Source organism: Malaclemys terrapin, chromosome 11 (genome assembly GCF_027887155.1).
Source record: "Malaclemys terrapin pileata isolate rMalTer1 chromosome 11, rMalTer1.hap1, whole genome shotgun sequence".
Taxonomy (NCBI): Eukaryota; Metazoa; Chordata; order Testudines; family Emydidae; genus Malaclemys; species Malaclemys terrapin.
In genome coordinates, this window is record NC_071515.1 from 68,873,530 (window position 1) to 68,886,905 (window position 13,376).

General features: G+C 41.3%; 1 protein-coding gene across 3 annotated transcripts in view; it reads left to right on the forward strand.

The window, feature by feature from the left end:
* Positions 1–13,376, forward strand: part of MYLK (myosin light chain kinase) — a 305,994-nt gene that overhangs the window by 78,748 nt on the left and 213,870 nt on the right. For 2 of the 3 annotated variants that reach the window (XM_054044297.1, XM_054044296.1), the window contains exon 2: positions 9,865–10,037. The exons of the other annotated variant lie outside the window; for it this stretch is intronic. In XM_054044297.1, coding sequence (XP_053900272.1) covers positions 9,873–10,037 — 165 coding nt within the window. In that variant the 5' untranslated portion in view covers positions 9,865–9,872. The remainder of the gene's footprint in view (positions 1–9,864; positions 10,038–13,376) is intronic. 3 annotated transcript variants of the gene reach the window in all.

The following is a 13,376-nucleotide window of genomic DNA, read 5'->3' on the forward strand; positions in this document are numbered from 1 at the left end:
TAGGCAAAAAGATTTCATAATTGGCCACTAGAAAAGGCTTTAAAATGCAGAGCTCACTAAAGTCAAACCACTAAACGTGAGTGATTAGTGGCTTATGTTGCTATAAAATTGCTTGTACTAATTTACAAGTTCATAGTTTTTGGGGAACACAATCTTAGCCCCTTTAAACACGGCATTTAGAAAAACTTCAATCCACTTTTTATTTTTATACCAGATGTGTGCTAAAGCAGAAAAATAGCTTTTACTTTATTCAGTAGTTCACACTAAAACCATGGTATTTAGCATTAACCTGTATTTGGCACTGCACCAAGATACACTAAATCTGCAACCGTGAGGGTAAGAATGATTCTTGTGTGTTTTTGTTCTGTTTTTATTAATATCTTAAAAACCCTCCTGGGGCCTGATCTAAAGGCCATTGAAATCAGTGGTAAGATACCCTTATGGATTCTGATCAGTTCCCTTCAGAGCCTTTCATCTGAGGATCATCTATGTGCAGAGTGGTTTTCATTCATTTCACCTTATGTTTTGCACATAGCAGTATGTTATGTCCATGTGGAAACAATTGCTTCTGAAGCATTTTGTTCACATAAAGTAGTCCCAGCGGCCACTCAAAATATTTGAATACTATAAAATACATGAGTAATCATTGGAGGGGAATGGGGGAGAGGCTATTGCTGGTGATTAGGCCACTCACCTGGAATGTAGGAGACCCAAGTTCCAGTCCTGCTCCAATGAATATTTATTTACATAAAGTGGAACAGTTTCAAGAGGAGATATTGAGAGAGATTCAACACAGAATATTATATAGCCTGGTGATTAGGGCATTTGTATGGGAAGGGGGAGACCCAAGTTCAAATCCTTGCTCCAGAGGAAGGATTTGAAACTGGATCTCCCATATCTCAGGGTGTAAGGATGCAACCACCACATGAGTTTCATGTCCCCAAAAATGATTTTTTCAACTTTCTATTAGCAGAGAATTCCCCCCAAAATTCATTTTCAGTTTGACCTGAACCATTTCCCCTCCCCCCATTTTATCAGAACTACTAATAAACTGAAAAATCAGTTATTCACCAGCTCTACTTTGGATATATATTGGTGTATGTTAGAGAGGAATTGGATCCATTTTTTAAACATTGTTTATTTCTGATATAATTTTTGATTATGCAATCTTTCTGCCCATTGTGAGATTGATATTTAGGGTCATATTTTGCCCTTGTGTATAGCTGTGTAGGCAAATAGACTGTAATATCTTCAGGACTGGAGCTTTGTTCATACTGTCCGTTTAACAACTAGCACCCTGTTGCTTTAAAAATAGCCTTGTGTGTGTTATTGGCCTACGCTGATGCTCAATAGGCTTTCCAGCTGATTAGTGGCCTAATTGGTTGATCAACTTCGCTAATTACTTGTGTTTCACTGTTGGGTAAAGGTGGATTTTAGGCTGGATCTTTCAGAAGCACTCCCGGGAGCTGGAAATCAAAGGGAGATGGGTGTATGTTGAGAAGGGAAGATCATCTGGAGAAAAGAGAGATTAGGAAAGAGGATGATGGGAAGGAAAGAGTGGATGAACAACACAAAACAGGATTTGGGCCAATTAAGAAAATGAAATGTGGAATAACAAATACAAAAGTAGCACCTAACTGAATATTGTATGCTGATGCCAACAAAGCACTCTAGTTATGGACGGTACAAGATGGTAGTGTTTTTCTTAACAATAGTCAAATATTTTCTTTACACTTTGTAGAAAAATTGTAGAACACAGTAATTCCAACAGTTCTGTTAACCAATATAGACCAGATTCTCCATTCATTTATAACTGAGTAAATCTGGTGAAATTCCATTGTAATCCTGGATGTTGCCCTGGAATTCCACAGGTGGGACAGAGTAGATTTTGGACCTGTATGTATTTCATTAATGTGAAGCAAATAAAAAAAAAAAAAAATCTTTCACTATTCAGACAAGGTGTATGACTTTAAAATTATGCTAGTGATGACTGCTGTCTCTTTTCTTTTCTTTTTTTTCTGTAGACCATCTTGTCTTGCACTTATGGCCTGACAGAACTCAGCACCTTGCAAGATTGGGCCCTTAGGTTACAATAAAAAGTCTCCTTTTGCAAACCTGCTCAGCAGAACTGTCATTTTAGACAGGACAGAGCAGTGGAGAATACAACATTATGAATACCTTGATGAGTGAATGGACTAGACATCGTGGGCCAAATTCATGCAGGTGTAACTCCACTTTCTTCAGTAGAGTTACACTAGGGATGAATTTGGCCTATTAGTTTTTTCTGCCCCCAACTCCTTTGTTGTAGAAGACATTCATTTTAATTAGGGTTACCATATGTCCGGTTTTTCCCGGACATGTCCGGCTTTTCGGCACTCAAACCCCCATCCGGGGGGAATTGCCAAAAGCCGAATATGTCCGGGAAAATGCCGGCCAGGCACTTCCCCTCCCGCGGCGGCTCTGCTCCTCCCCTGACTCTTCGGCTCTGTTTAAGAGCCGAGCTGCCCGAGCGCTATGGGCTTCAGGCAGCCCCCTTGCCTCCGGACCCCAGCCGCCGGCCGGGCACTTCCCCTCCCGGGCTCCGGCGGCGCAGGGTCCGGAGGCATGGGGCTGCCCGAAGCCGGTAGCGCTGGGGCAGCTTGGCTCTTAAACAGAGCCGAAGAGTCAGGGGGGGAGCAGAGCCTCCGGCCGCGGCAGCTCTGCTCCTCCCCGACTCTTCAGCTCTGTTTAAGAGCCGAGCGCTACGGGCTTTGGGCAGCCCCCATACCTCCGGACCCTGCGCCGCCGGAGCCCGGGAGGGGAAGTGCCCGGCTGAGGGCGCAGGGTCCGGAGGCAAGGGGGCTGCCTGAAGCCCAAGCACTACCGGCTTCACGGTTTGCCGGGCAGCCTCCAGACCCTGCGCCCCCGGCTGGGCGCTTCCCCTCCTGGGCTCCAGCTGCGCTGGGGAAGCACTGGCCGGGGGCTCAAGGTCTGGGGGCGGCCCAGCAAACTGTGAAGCCGGTAGCGCTCGGGCAGCCCTTTCCGTGTGGCTGGGAGTGGGAGGGAGGAGGGGGCGGGGAAGGGGCGGAGTTGGGGCAGGGCTGGGTGGGAAATGGGCGGGGCCAGGACCCCGTGGAGGGTCCTCTTTTTATTTGTTAAGTATGGTAACCCTAATTTTAATATTAGATCTTAATCTTTTGTCCAAACAATGGACCCTTCCAAAAAGTCCACAAGTTCTCTACTGAAAACTTAGTATCTTGTCTGTTTTTGTATCCTTCTCAGGAAGGAAAAGCTAGTGTTAAAGAACCAGATTTCTGTAAGAAAACCACTTCATCAAAAGATAGCAGGACTAAAACTTGCTCTTCAGTGTGTTATGATTGAATACTATATCCTGCTAATTTACTCAGGATGAGCACAACCTTAGTCCAATAATAGTTCCATTGACTACTCATGGATTAAGGACCTCCTCTCTGAGTAAGGGTGGTAGAATCTGGCCCTTAAGTATAATCTGTTTTCTTGGACAAGCCTTTGAGTTTTTTCTTTGCAGCACTGCAGACTCAAGTTTAGTTGCTTACTCACAACTTGGAAAATCATCCTGTTTCATGTAAAAGCTAAACTCCCACTCATTAGATACCAGTTGTGGCTCATCTTATTAGCGTGGAATAATAATGGTCAAAACCTGCAAGATATATAACGAGATCGGACACCTTCACATTTCCTACTTGATCTATTAAGGATCCCCCCATCCCTAAGACCTGTTAAGAAGCTCTACATCTCTGCATTGCTTTTGGAATGTTCCTTCATGGATTTGGAACCAGTTATATTGCTAGGGACTGGATACAGGCAAATTTCCCCTTGTAAAATTGGTGCAGTAGTTTCATTCATAAAGGGGGTACTTAATCATGTGTTTTAAAGAATTGCTTATATTGAACGTATAGATCCATATTTTGCTCTCATTTGAATTAGTGCATATTCTGAACAAGTGTATTGCAATCACAGGATTTACTCCAGGATTTATTCTGGTATAAATGAGGGCTAAAATTGTAGTGTAATCAATCTTATACCATGATTAAAGTGGAAATATCTTTTTATTCCTCTTTATGTAAGTCTGACATATTGCAGCGTGAGAAGTCGCATGGTTTTCTTTTATAGTATCTTCACATATGTATATACAAACATAAGAACAGCCACATCAGAACTTATCAATCATCTGTGCTGTCTGGTATCTTATAATTGCCAAAAATCAAGGGAGATTTTAGTTTAGCTCCCTTCATCTAACATATGCAGGCACTGAACCTAACTGGTAGCTTGAGGGACACTTCTTCCTAACTACAACTGCTGAGTTCTGAAGTGTTGTAGCTTGTAAGCATGAGGACTTACGGCCTTTTCAATTTTTATCCTAGATAGTGTGATTGCATGTGCTGCCTCCTTCCTATCTCTCTCAAGACTCATTTCTTCAATCTATTCTTCCAGCACTAGCCACTGATCCTTGCTTTCATATTTCACTTTATAATCCTTTCAATTTAGCTTGCATTCCAACAAATAATTCTGAATAGACTATACAAACATAGGCAGAGTTTAACTTCTGTATTGGGCGGAGTAGAGGTCTTAGTAAGTATAGCTCTGACTTTTGAATTTATCGATTATCAGTGGTACAATGTACTTGAAATCACAAAGATGGCTTATGTTTATTATAGAATCACTTTGTTTTTTGTTTTAATTTAATTATTTGACATGTTTACCAGATACACCTCTCCCTCGATATAACGCTGTCTTCGGGAGCCAAAAAATCTTACCGCGTTATAGGTGAAACCGCGTTATATTGAACATGCTTTGATCCACCGGAGTGCGCAGCCCTGCCCCCCTGGAGCACTGCTTTATCGCGTTATATCTGAATTTGTGTTATATCGGGTCGCGTTATATCGAGGTAGCGGTGTACCACTAAACAGAACTGAGCACTTTCAAGTAACTATGAGTCACTGCTCCCTAGTTTTAGAGCTATAGAAGCATTGTCTTAATATAGAAATAGACCGGTCTCTGCACATTCGCTTGATAGTCTGACAAATAATATCCACTGCTGTAGAAACAGTGTGAGCAGCTGGGCCAGACACCTAATGGCCCAAGTATGTTGTGGGCTTGTGAAGGCTCCCAAATGTTTAGGCTACTATTGAAGTATTTAAATGAATGTTTGTTTTGATAAGGTATTATATATAATAATAAGGGTAGGACTTTCAACAGTACTGAGCGTTAGAGCTGGGTGGGAAACAATTTTCCTATCCCAAATCAGCCTTCTCTTCTTCCCTCCCTCCCCCACTCCCCCAAAAAAAGGAAACCAAAAATCTGAAGGGAAAAAAAAATTCAGATTGGGCCAATTGAAATGCTTCATTTTGATCTTTTCAAAAAACTTTGTTTAGATTTTAACACTTTTTCATTTTTTTCTTACTTTTTTTTTCTATAACTTTCATTTAGAGACAAAAATCATTTTTGAAGCAAAAAAACCTTTTCATTTGGAAAATGTTGAAACAGGATAGTTCAGCAGTTTTGAGACAAGCTTGTGAGTTTACACAGAGCTCTTCTTTAGGTCTGGGAAAGTACCTTCCCCAGACCTGGAGAAGACAAGCTCTGTGTAGCTCAAAAGCTTGTCTGTCACCAATTGAAGTTGATCCAGTAAAAGATATTCCCTCACCCACCTTGCCTCAGTGAAAAGATTGTCCTGTGCGCATACCTAGCGGGCCTTTCCCATGAGGCAAAAGATAGCATTAGCAACAAGCCTGTGGACTGGGATGCGGTAAAGCTGGGCTCAATTCCCAGCTCTACCCCAAGCTTCCTGGGTGAGCTTGGATGTGTCAATCAACCTCCCTCAATTCCACATCTCTGAGGTGGGTGTAATAATATGTACTTTATCTATCTTGTTTGTTTAGACTGTTAGTCCTTTGGAGCAAGGACTTTGATTTGGCGAGGCTTTGTACAGTGCCCCACAGAGTAGTGCTCCAGTCTCAGTGAGCATCTAAACGCTACTGTAATACAAATATAAATAATAATGGGACACCGAATGAAATCTGAGGTGCTTCTCACACACACATACCAGGAAAGACCAGGAGTAAGTTGAACTACGATGTTCAACTCTGACTTAAAAGTGATTGCTCCTTTTGTGACCCATGATTGTTGATTGTGTATTGTATAAAAACATCATGCTGTGTGGTGTGGTGTGCTATGTGAGACAGGAAGCACGTAACAGAAAATTCAGTGTTCGATCACTGCCTTTTACATGCAGCAACTCTTATTGGAATGTCACTTTGATATGATTTTTTTTTTCTTCCCAAACTCCAGCTATGCTTCAGCTGGTTATGTGCATGCTTTGCTTATACATTTGTCTTTCTTTCATTGCATGTTGGTTCCTCCCAAACTTCAGAGCCCAGGTGATGCAGTATTTACTGCAAGAAGAAACATAATGTTCACAGAGGTGATCAAACTGCTACTGAAAAAAACCCTCCTCACTTTGGTTTGCTACATGTATATAAATTTAGATTAAACTCTACCCAGAATTCACAAGAGGAGAAAACCAGTGAAACAACACCCTTGGCGGGGAGGCACTTGCACCCAGGGTGAGGGTGGCCCATTATTAATACCTCCTTTCCCTAATGAGAGAGGCAGTGATTTTGGGGGAAGGGTCTTCTTCATGTGGCCACGGTGGTCATTGTCCCTTTGTAGAGCACCTTACATGCCAGCTGTGCTCTGTAAAATATAGTTCTCTAGAATGGGATTTTCAGAAACACTTCAATGATTTAGGAGCATAAAACCTATTGAAAGACAGTGACAGTTGTGTTCCAACTCACTTAAGTGCTTTTGAAAATACCATTCTTAATCCTTTTATTTAGAAGGAGGTTGGGGATTTTGAGGAAATGGTAGAGTGGATAGTGGAGGGATACTATGGGTGGGAATGTTCTGCTTCATTCTTAGCAGAGGTCCCAAACAAATGTGAAGTCCCCTTGAGTTCTGGGAGAATCTACTTCAAGGGCCAGTTAACTGTTTGTGAACATGAATGGGGAGTGTGTGTGTGTGTGTGCGCGTGCGTGTGTAGGGGGGGAGTTCCTATTCTTTTTGTTTTGGTTTTGTTTTGTTAAAAATAATCCATAGTGCTTGTTTATTCCTTGCCCTGTCTAATCAACAGTCCTCTAATATCAACTCCTAACTATGATATAGCATGAATTTAATGATTCACTTTGTATTGATAATTTGAGATCATTTTCTCCAAGTTATTTCTTGTAAATTCCTGGGACAGATGGTTGACCAACACATAGGTACTGGTCAATGACCCAGCTTCCCCATTAATCATTATAGGGAGCAAATCTGTCAAGCTTGTTTAAGGATTTTACATTTGCAGCATACATTTACTTAACAAAAATTTCTAGAAGCTTTTTCCAGCAAATAGTTGTAAAGTTTTGGAATCCTGATTGTCCCTAGCATCATCCCTCTCCCCCTACACCAGTAGTTCTCAAACTTTTGTACTAGTGACCCCTTTCACATAGCAAGCCTTTAAGTGCGACACCCCCCCCTTATACATTAAAAACACATTTTTATATATTTAACACCATTATAAATGCGGGTGGCAAAAAGGGGTTTGTGGTGGAGGCTGACAGCTTGTGACCCCCCCCCATATAATAACCTTGTGACCCCCCCAAAGGGGTCCCAACCCCCAGTTTGAGAACCCCTGCCGCCGCACCCCCTCCCCACACACACATCCCACTGGTTTCAGAGCATAACCCAATGAATGCCGATCCCGCCTTGCTTTGCAATGCTAGGAAGCTGTCTCATCTGGGTGTGAGGGTGGACAAGGAATAGGAGCTTAATGGATATGTTTGGGTAGTAGGGTGAAAACGACAATGGCTACAGACCATCTGTATTTGTATTAGAGCCAGGTTTAAATTCCATTCTTGCTAATGGTAATGGGTGTCAACACGTTTTCCCTAAAGAGTGTACACTGGGTTGCAAATAGTCTTGGCAAATTATACTCTAGATTCTTCCTCTTTTCCACCCCCATCTTAAATCATGCTATCGCAAAACTGTTTATAGTACAGTTAATTCCTGTCTGCACTGGACAGGAAAACCATATTAAGTGGAGACAGGCATCGTCCAAATCTCTCTTCTGTCTGGATGATTTTTACCTATTATCATTGCAAGTAACTCTTAAGGTGGGGTAGCTGAAAGAGTCTAGAGAGAAATATATATTCTTTTTTTCCCCCAGCTGGCTTAGTTAGTGCATTGAACAGCATTTTGTATAGTGTCCATGTCACCGTCTCCCCTATATAGTTTAGTCAGTTTTCCTTGTATTATGGATCTGTCAGAGAGCATCAGGGGACTGAAAAAGTTAAATAAAAGAGGAAAACGTGATTCTAAAACCACAAAAATTGGCAGGGGTAGGCACAGAACCTGCAATGACACTTCTGTTTTAAATTAACCAGTTTTCATGCTGATGCCCCTGTAACACTTGGCCACTTAGACATGCAATTGAACATGGTGCTTGTGCTGCACCTTCCCATGGGGAGCTTTTGTAGGCTCCCTAATGTGTTGGGGGAGCGTGCAACCTGAGAGGGGGCAGACTGCTCCCCATAGCATGCCTGACGTGGGAGAAATGGAGCTGTAGCTTTGGCCTTTCCCCACTTCCTCTAAGATTGTGGGCAATCCCTGGGTGGTTTGTTTTTTTCCATAGCATGGGTCTTTTGAGATGGCATGCCCTCTGCATCTGAACAATGCAGCTCTAAATTTGCACAGTTCCTGCCTATTTAAGTTAAACCTTTACTGCCTAGTTATGTATTTATATCTGTTATAACTGATATCAGAAACGGAGGTAGCATGGGTTAATGGATGGGGCACTGAACTGGGACTTATAAGACCTGAGTTCTATTCATGACTCTGCCACTGATCTGCAGTGTGACCGTAGTCATTTCCCCCCTCCTGTTCTTTGTCCACCTTGTCTATTTATATCATAAGTGTTTTGGGGCAGGGACTATGTTTTCCTGTGGGTGCGTACAGTGTTCAACATAATGGGGCCCTGATATTTGTTGGAACATCTAGGTGCTGCTGTAATACATCGGCAGTGTGATGTACATAGACATTCCACAGTGAGCTGCCTCTGATGGGACAGTTATCCATAATGAGACTTTTAAAAATGCCGTTTCAATTGCAATCTGGTATAGTTACCTCTCTAGCTTTGATCTCCTTGCTTTTCCCCATGCATGTAGAAAGCCTTTACTTTTCCTTTTGGAAATTAGGGGTTTGGAATGTTTGCAAAATAAGTATCCCTGGTGTATCTGCAGTGTGTTTCTTTGGAGGAAGATTTGCAGATATTTCTTAAGATCTTGAAAGCGTGGTATGAAAAATCAGACTTTCAGTATTCACCTCTGTAACTTAAATCCATTGGAAATAGAACACTCTTTATGTCACATGTATTTGTTTAACATTGGCTCTGCTTTTACAGCCTGTTGATTGTCCGTGTATGCTACGCCAAGAAAACCAAAGAGTCATATTGTTAAAAACAACTTTAAGTGCACTATTACAGTTAAAGCACAGCTGAGAAGGGCGTGCTTGTGGTTAAGGTACTGGATTGGGACTTGGGAGATTTGCATGAAGTTCAAGGCTCTCACTGATTTACTGTGTGATCTTAGGCAACTCACTTAAACTCTTAGGGCCTCAGTTCCCCATCTGTAAGATGGGAATAATACTTGTCACTTAAGACTGAAGGCTCTTTGGGGCAGGGATTGTCTCTTACTATGTGTACATGTGGCACAACCAAGCCGTGATCTTAGTGGCCCCTAGTTGCTACTGTTGTATAAATAATAGTAACAAGTCAACATTTTACTTCTTGTTTCTCTTTCTCTTTGAAAGCTTTAACCATGGGGGATGTGAAACTGGTGTCATCGAATCGTATTTCCAAAACCTCTGTGACGCTGGAGCACTCATCTCTCAGCCCCTCTGTTCCAACAGAAGCACCAGCATTCATTCTTCCTCCTAGGAATATCCGGGTGCTGCTGGGAGGCACGGCCAGATTTGAGGGGAAGGTAAGAAATACATAGTAGGGCAGTAGAGGGGCTTTTCATTTCACTGCTTTCTCCTGTCATTTCACTGAAGGTTTCTGTTGGGTTTAAAAAAACATAAGAATCTGGTTAAATATCTTGTTGACCCTCATTCTGACATGAAGTCACCGCTTGCCAAGTGATAGCTGGTATCAGAGACCTTACCATGTCAGTGGAGGATAAAACATTGTTGCGATCTTACTATGTACTAAGTGTAAACTTTGGGCAGTCCCATTTTCCAGGAGTCTTAGCCCAGCATGGGCTAAGACTCCTGCCTCCATAATTGTCATCTCTGCCTCCATAATTGTCTCTAATTAGAGCCCAAGGCAGAAAACATGCTCTCCCATTGCTGGCACAGTTCCTTCTCTCCCAAAACTACTTCTGCACAAAACCCTACTTTTAACTCAAAACTAACATAGCAAGTCTTCCCAAGAGTCAAAAGATGCTCATATTCTCTAAGAAAAAGAACTTGAAAACCTACGTGTAACATTGCCACCTGCCATAACTATGTATTAATATGAAAGCAAAGCAATATTTTCAAATAAAGCACAATTAATATATAATTTGCTTATCCCAAAAGGACAGAGATCTGGAGAGCTAAAAGGGGGGGGGGGAGGAGCCTCCAAGATTTGTACAAAAAAACCATTTTCCTTGGGACTTTCTGTATTGTCTGTACTTGAATCTGTATTATCTTCTTACTCCGTCACAAATAATCTCTCTCTCTCCCTCTCCTCTCACTCTCATATCCCAGTTATCTCCTTTTCTTTTCCATCACTCCAAATCTCACTTCTGAAGCTGTCACCCTTTTCAATCCCCTCTTCTACCCTGCCTGGTTTTGTCCTCCTTTGGTTGCGTGCTGACAGCTGAAATTAACTAGAATCCTAATCTTTGAAGTGGACGTTAGCGCAAGGAGCAGAGTATAGCGGGGAAGCAGGACAGAACCAACAAAAACAGTAGTTGGAAGGTTTTAGATAATTCATTGCTATTAAAAATTTAACTTTAAGTAGGGGACCAGTAGGGGCTGCCTGATATTTATCTTATTTGTTGTTTAAATGAGAGCTGGTTGGGAAAAGATTTTTTTCCTGAAGAAAACTTTTTGACAAAAACAAATTGTTTTTGGAAAACGTTGACTTTTTGCTGCAAAACTGAAAACTAGAAATTAGTTTTTGGATTTTTGTTTAATCAAAAACTTATTTTCCATCAAAAAACAGTTTACATGGAAATTTTTCAGTCTGCCCTAGTTTATACCTTAATTCAAAACTAATAAAAACCCGTTTGACCCCCCTGCCCTATGAGGAGCTGACTTATGCAAAGGCTTGTTCTTCTTATTGCTTCCTTTGTACTCCCACCCCTTTTACTTCCTATTGTTTTGGCATCTTGTTTCAGATGCAAACTCTGTGGAGCCAGGACTGTTTCTTTACTCTGAGTTTGCACAGCACCAAGCATGATGGGGTCCCAATCCTGACTGGGTCTTTTATGCTGGACTGTAACAGAAACTAACAATACACTGACATCAGAGTTGGAGCACAATATTTGGCAAATTGTATTTCCGTTTGTATTTTAAATATTCATTTGGCAATTGGCAATTTGTGTTAATTTTCCCCTGCAAGCCTTGATGGTTACAGATAATTCTGTATGACTGCTGTGATACATACATTAGAGATCAGTGACTGTTTTTATTTGCAGGCTGCGGTCCTCATTTTTTAAATAAAAAGGCTGGTATATCTGTATTTTAGACCAAAAGGACCACATCACTACCCAGAATGCACCACTGCATTTCAGGATTAAATGCCAACAGGGTCAAATCTAAAGGTTCCTTTTCTTATATCTTGAATAAAACATTCCAATCAATAACAATAGGACTCTCATCCTTAATGAGGGACAGTGGTGGGCAACCTGTGGCCCGCAGGCTGCATGTGGCCCATCAGGGTAATCTGATTGCGGGCTGCAAGACATTTTGCTGACGTTGACCGTCTGTAGGCATGGCCCCCTGTGGCTCCCAGAGGCCGTTGGTTCGCCGTTCCTGGCCAATGGGAGCTGCAGGAAGCAGTGGGACACCAGAAGTTGAGGTACGAACTTTTTTTGATCTCTATATAATAGTCCAGAGTGGGAAATAATAGAGCACATGTTCTCTTTATTAACTTGTGCAAAGAAGCTGGGCTCCGTTTAATTTTTAGTCAATTAAATCATTGCTTTAAGTCAACATGTTCCTGTCTGCCCGATCCATTGTTTATAACCTAATCTGGTCAGTGACCTTTACATTTGATTCAATTTTATTATTGTTTATAAACCAATGGGGTCATATTGGTGTCTTGCTTGTGGTTCCAGTCCAATGTTGTTGGAGCACTGCAGCTGTGTGCAGTGCTGTTAGACTACCGCTTAATAGCCGTAGTCTTTGAGATAGCAATCTGCATACTTCATACCATATGTATACATCTTTAGTTGGTTAGTGCAATGTTGCTCTTTCTGTTACTCTGACATTCCAGGGGCTCAGAAGGACAGTATTTGCTACTAGACAGTCAAACTGCTGAACGTACTTCAGTTTTTCTACCCTAGGAAAAATAGGCTATAGATGTTATGATGAATCATTACTGATACTGTGCTTCATCACACAATATAAATATTAAACTAGACATACATTTAAAAAAAATTAAAAATGGCTAGACAGGAGATTTTCTTTAAAGAGTTCTTCTGCAATGGAATTTATCTGATCAGAAAAGAACAAACATTTTGAGACTCCAAGACAGGATATCAGTTTCATATTGTGATTATCTTATATACTCATTAAGAGAATTTGAGAAATCCCCAAAATCAAACCCATTGTTTTGCTTTTTCACATGTTTTCAGGTGTGACAGTATGTAAAGTAAGTTACACAAAATGAAAGTCCAAAAGTTGAAAAAAGAAAGTAGCTCATAAGTCTAGGAAACATGAAGTTAGAAAGGAACAGATGTTGTTGTCCTTAAAAGAAAGCTGGGTTTGTTTGGGTATTTTCCCTCTGAATTTTTGTGACAACTGTGGAAAATTCACATGTATCTGAATATTCATCAGTTTTCCACATGGGAAATGCATGCATTAGGTAGCATATGAATAGTACTTTTCTATTGAACTTTTATCCGGGCGCGCGTGTGCACGCGCACACACACAGAGTTTTGGCCTACTTATTTTTAAAAAGTCCTAGGCCAAAATGTTGCAAGGATCTGATTTTTATCGATAAGCATATTTATTCTGTTAATCATTGGAACAGTTTACCAAGGGAAGTAGAAAATCCATTACCACTTCACATTGTTAAATCAAGATCACAATTCTTTCTAAAAGATATGGTG